Below are 6,133 nucleotides of genomic sequence, written 5' to 3'. Positions count from 1 at the left end.
GGATCTGACGCGTCAGATCGAACGGTGACAAGTTGCAAATGGTGTGGGCCCAAAGATTGAGTGGCAAGTCACAACGGTCTCTCTCGGCTCACACTGAGACTCACCTTCTATCTCTCTCGTCTTCTCTTTCTCTGTAAACACCAAACCCTTTTTTTTTTTTTTTTTCTCTCACTTTTTTCTTTCGTTGCCTCTGCATTGCGTTCCTCTCTGTTTCGTGCGGTGGTCATTTTGGTCTTTTCACTCTCTCATCATTCTACCCTTCAATACAATCAGACGGTCCATCTCCTTCCACGTCACCTTCGTCTTCTTCATACCATCCCCACCTTCCTTTCTGTCTCACACCTTCCCCTTTCTCCCTCACTATATAACAATATTTTCACCCGCTAGGGTTTCTCATAGCCATCACCTTTTCTCATTCTCCATCGCACTGCGCAACCATCCACCCTCTTTCTTCTTCCTTATCGCACCATGTGTTGTTGCACTTCGTCTTTTGTTCCTCAATTTCATCCTCGCTGATTCTTCTCTCGCGATTGAGGTATTCTACGCCCAAATCTCCTCGCTTCTGATTCTCTGTCGTAATTTTAATTCGATTTTCTGAAATGCGTCTGTGGTTTAATTATTGTTATAATTATTTTCAACATGTTGAGATTGGTTTAATTATTTTTGTTATTTTCTGAAGTGTGGTGTTGCTTTTGTTAGGGTTTTGATTGAGATTTGTTTGTCGGGGGTTCGAATTTTTGAAATTGGGGTCCCTGAACGCGTTTTGGCGGCAGTTTCGTGTTATGTTTGATGGCGATTGAGAAGAACAGCTTTAAGGTGTCGAGGCTTGATTCCGAGTGTTCGCCCCGAAGTAGAGAAACTATGTCTAGTGATGAAGATGAGCTTCGGCGGCGTAACTCGGCTGTAGAATCTGACGACGAGGAGGAGTTTGATGATGCTGATTCTGGGGCGGGGTCTGATGATTTTGATTTGCTGGAATTGGGGGAAACTGGGGCGGAGTTTTGTCAGATTGGGAATCAGACATGCAGCATTCCATTGGAACTGTACGATCTTTCTGACCTTGAAGATGTACTGTCGGTGGATGTATGGAATGAATGCTTGAGTGAGGAGGAGAGGTTTGAACTTGCCAGGTATCTGCCTGACATGGACCAAGAGACTTTCGTTCTAAGCTTGAAAGAGCTTTTTACTGGTTGTAACTTCCATTTTGGGAGTCCCATTAAGAAGTTATTTGATATGCTGAAGGGTGGCTTGTGCGAGCCAAGAGTTGCTCTTTACAGGGAGGGATTGAATTTTTTTCAGAAGCGACAACACTATCATCTGTTGAGGAAGTATCAGAACAACATGGTTAGCAATCTTTGTCAGATAAGAGATGCTTGGCTTAACTGTAGAGGATACAGTATCGAAGAAAGGCTTCGTGTTCTGAATATTATGAGAAGTCAAAAGAGTTTGATGTATGAGAAGATGGAAGATTTGGAGGTTGATCCTTCAGATGAAGAGTCCGGTGAAGGTATATGGAGCAGGAAGAACAAAGATAAGAAAATCGCGCTGAAAATGGGTCGCTTTCCTTTCCGTGGGGTGGGTTCAGATTTGGAATTTCACCCACGAGGACGGTCAGTGGTTATGGAACAAGAAAATTATGGAAAGCAAAACCCAAAAGGTATACTCAAGTTGGCTGGTTCAAAGACACGTTCAGCAAAGGACCCAACAGGTCACTCGTCTTCGGTCTACCATGCTTTGGATATGAATCATGGGCTAAATGGTTCAGCTACTGCTCTTTCTCAACAGAATAAATCTGGGGGATATGATTCAAGGTCAATGCTCAGGATGAGGGATAAGCTGAGGAATGGCGACAATGATGAGGAAATGTCATATGGACAAAGTGTCCATCAAGATCGTAATGCATTACGTAGCAACCTGATGGACAAGTCTAGTGTTCTGAGAGTGGGAAACAGGCATGACCTCCTGAGAGGTGATGATATAACTACTGACTATTTGATGGGTCTGCCTCTTTCTTCAAAGGCTGATCTACATGGATACACTAGAAATGCAAACCAATCTTCTGATATGAAAATGTTCACAGCAAAGCCATCTTCTAAGAGAGGTTCCAACAATTTAACTAGAAAGGCTAAGTATCCTGAAAATGATCATCAATTTGTAGGTAGTGACCATGTGAAGTCTCGATTCAGGGGTTCAGAGTTACAGCTTAAAGTCAATAAGGTTGACCCATCTGATTATGATGAACTTTTCTTCAACAACAAAACACCGGGACAGGAATTTGGTATGGATTCATCATTTAAATATGATGATTGGAATCCAAAGAGCAAGAAATGGAAGGCAAGGACAGAGTCTCCGGATCTCAGTTATGCTGCTCATAGATCTTCCTCGCCACTGGGGAGTGATAGACTTCCATCCTCTGACTTCAGAGCAAAATCATTGCAAGAGAAGATCAGAGGGACTTTTAAACAGAATGGAGGAAAAGATATAGCAGCTTTGAGGGGTAACCGGATGCCTCTAAGAAATGAGGAAACTGAATCAGACTCATCAGAACAGTTGAATGATGATGAGGATAATCTATTGCAGAGCCAATTAGCTTACTCGATCAATACTGCTGCTGGTTCTCACATGAAATCATTGAAGTCACACCTAGATCCTAAGAAGGCCAAATTTGTTAGGACAGATATGAAGACACAGGTAATAACACAATCCAAAAGGAAGCGCAGCTTAGCAGAGCAGGGGCATATGCATGGTGTAGAAAATTATCTTTCAAAAGCAAAGCAAAGGGGTGAAATACGCAATGGTGGGCCTTTGCATAACCCAGCTGGTAAAATTATTGAAGAGAGCTATCCTTCAGGATCAGATATGCTTGATGATGGCGATAATGATCGGAGACAGGTATACAAGATAGGAAAGAATGGCCGAGTACAAGGGGAACCTGTTGAAAGGTTAGACATGCCCTCATCAAATGCATATGCTGCTGAGCGAAAGAAGAAAGGGAGAACTGGTCTAGATCATTCCATTCCAAGGTCAAAATATTTGCATGATTATGTTGGTAATGAGGATGACTCACTTGAAAAACGATTGCTAGCGGATGATAATGGAGTTGGACAGAGTAGGTTTGGGAGAAAAGGGCAGAAATATGCTGCATATAAGGGTGATCAAAAAGAAAGATCTGAGGCACCATTACTTGGTTGCAACTCAGGAACAAAGAAGCGAAAAGTGAAGGATGATACAGCAGATCTTGGTAGAAGAGGAGATGAAGATAATCTTCTGTCAAACACTCTCCTCCAAACAGATACTTTTTCGAAAAGAAAGTCAAAGAAAAAGGCAGAGGCTGAGATGGTTAATTCAAAAATGGAAATTTCTGAACTGCTTGGTACCGATATGGGGACAGCAGACATGGAACTGGAAACTAAGCCACAGAAAAAGCCATTTACTTTGATCACACCCACTGTTCATACTGGATTTTCATTTTCTATTATACACCTTCTTTCGGCAGTCCGCATGGCAATGATTAGTCCACTTGCAGAAGACAGCTTAGGAGTGGGGAAACCCAGAGAAGATCAGAACAAAGAACAGGAAGGCAGTATCAATGGTGTTCTTTCTGATGATAAGGTGGCTGCCAATTGTGAGCCTGCTGACCAACTAAATATGCCATCTCTTACTGTTCAGGACATTGTTAATCGTGTGAGATCAAACCCTGGTGATCCTTGTATTCTTGAGACACAAGAGCCACTGCAGGATTTGGTCAGAGGTGTTCTGAAGATATTTTCTTCCAAAACGGCACCCTTAGGAGCAAAGGGTTGGAAGGTACTAGCGGTTTATGAAAAATCTACCAGGAGTTGGTCATGGACTGGCCCAGTTTTTCATAATTCATCTGAACATGATACCATTGAGGATACATCTCCTGAAGCTTGGGGTCTTCCTCATAAGATGCTTGTCAAGTTGGTTGATTCCTTCGCCAATTGGTTGAAATGTGGTCAAGAGACTCTTCAACAGATAGGAAGTCTTCCTGCACCACCTTTGGCATTGATGCAAGTCAACCTGGATGAGAAAGAAAGGTTTAGAGACCTTAGGGCCCAAAAGAGTCTTAACACTATAAGCCCAAGTTCAGAGGAAGTAAGGGCTTATTTTCGTAAGGAGGAAGTTCTCAGGTACTCAATTCCTGACAGAGCATTCTCTTATACTGCAGCTGATGGTAAAAAATCTATTGTGGCACCTTTGAGAAGGTGTGGTGGTAAGCCAACATCAAAAGCCCGAGACCATTTTATGTTGAAACGTGATCGCCCACCGCATGTTACAATTCTTTGTCTTGTCAGAGATGCAGCTGCTAGGTTGCCTGGAAGTATTGGCACTAGAGCAGATGTTTGTACATTAATTCGAGATTCTCAATATATTGTTGAAGATGTTTCTGATGCACAAATTAACCAAGTAGTTAGTGGGGCCTTGGATAGATTGCATTATGAGCGTGATCCTTGTGTACAATTTGATGGGGAAAGGAAATTGTGGGTTTATTTACATAGAGAAAGAGAAGAAGAAGATTTTGAGGATGATGGCACTTCGTCCACAAAGAAATGGAAAAGGCAGAAAAAAGATGTTGCAGATCAATCTGATCAAGGAACGGTAACTGTTGCTTATATTGGGACTGGGGAGCAAAGCGGATATGACTTGTGCTCAGATCTCAATGTGGATCCACCATCCATTGACGATGATAAGGGAATGGAACTTTTGTCTAATGATACAAGGCTAAATGCAGAGGACCATGTTGATGTCAACCAGACTTCTGAAGAAGGCAATGCTTGCGAGGGTAATTCAATGGCTTGGGAGGCTCTTGGTTTAAATCCTGCTCGAGAGTTATGCCAGGAAAACTCGACAAATGAAGATTTTGATGATGAATCCTTTGGGAGAGAAAGGCCTGTTGGACTACCAAACGCAAGCTTTTTGTGAAGAATTCTACAGGTAGGTTTATACATCATTATGGCATTATTCTGCTTGCAAGTTGCTCTCTTTTGTTAGGTTGCGCTTGTTATATTTCATAACACCCTTGTTTATGGCACTATTTAAAGATAAGAAAGAGACATTAGATAAGCTTGCTGGTTTTGAGAAGTGAAATTTCATGAATAAAATACAGTATCTTCATTTATTTTTTTTAGCTGGGGGGTGGGGGGATATTATGGTTGTTCTTGGTGGTAAGCCTCCTAGGAAAACAGTATCTTTGTATTTCCCAGTCTTGTACCCTCGCAAAGTCGGGGATATTCCCGCCATTAGCAGTGGGATTTGTCCATTATTCTAGTTTTCCAATATTCAATTACTCTATTTTTTTGTCTTTTATTTGCATGGAAATTCTAGCAATTGGAGCATCTATTCTCGAATACTTGTGACTTAACGCAAAAACACATGTTTCTGCAGGCTTTTTAGACCATCATCCGCATTCAAGAGTTCAGTCATCCTGGTTGTAGCTGTGCTTGTATATAATGTGGACGCGGTAGCTTTGTATATTGATTTGATGTGAAAGAATAGAATACAGTGTGATCTTGTTGAAGATCAAGGGATTTGGTTGGGTTAACTGGATGTCTTTATGGCTTTACATCTCCTAAATAATACCTTTTGGGCCTCATTATCTGATGATATCAAGTTAGCCTCTTCTGTGATGGATCAAGGCTCAATGTGGCGTTGTTGTATTGCATCGCATAATTTTTATTTTATCTGTATATATAGTTCAATTAAGACATGATGTCAGTACAAAATAGCCAATAAGTCTGTTCACCCAAATGAATAGGACAAAATATTAAGGGATATATTTTTCTTATGTTGTAGGAAAAGAATTACCTCATGTTGTAGAAATAAAAGTATAAGTGGGACCCACATGTAAGAGGAGAGAGAAAAAAAAAGTGGTGGGACCCAACCCTTTTTGTGTGTGTAGGAGAGATGTTTATCTCATGTAAAATGAGATAAACATAACCCAAATATTAATTACCCTCGAGTCAAACAGTCGACCAGGATAAAAAACAGAAAACATTGTTGCTCATTGTTTGATGAATATTTTTATGATTGGGTGATCTGGTATTGAGAACAATGTTTGGCAAATGGAATAACAGAATGGGATGTATAATGTTTGTTGGAAGATATCCTTTTG

At 41.1% G+C, this 6,133-nt stretch overlaps 1 protein-coding gene across 1 annotated transcript; it reads left to right on the top strand.

Moving 5' to 3' along the window:
- The first annotated feature begins 214 nt into the window (after positions 1–214).
- LOC133297364 (uncharacterized) lies at positions 215–5,916 on the top strand. Its single transcript, XM_061496485.1, has 3 exons — positions 215–535; positions 700–4,956; positions 5,407–5,916. The coding sequence occupies exon 2, from the start codon at positions 790–792 to the stop codon at positions 4,942–4,944; it is 4,155 nt and encodes a 1,384-aa protein (XP_061352469.1). The 5' UTR covers positions 215–535; positions 700–789; the 3' UTR covers positions 4,945–4,956; positions 5,407–5,916.
- Positions 5,917–6,133: the final 217 nt, after the last annotated feature.

The sequence above is a fragment of the Gastrolobium bilobum genome, unplaced genomic scaffold (assembly GCF_033153095.1).
Source record: "Gastrolobium bilobum isolate Gb01-03AN ecotype WA unplaced genomic scaffold, APGP_CSIRO_Gbil_v1 utg23917, whole genome shotgun sequence".
In the NCBI taxonomy this organism is placed as follows: domain Eukaryota; kingdom Viridiplantae; phylum Streptophyta; class Magnoliopsida; order Fabales; family Fabaceae; genus Gastrolobium; species Gastrolobium bilobum.
Note: the sequence above shows the minus strand (reverse complement) of the source record. Positions and strands in the feature narration are given on the sequence as shown.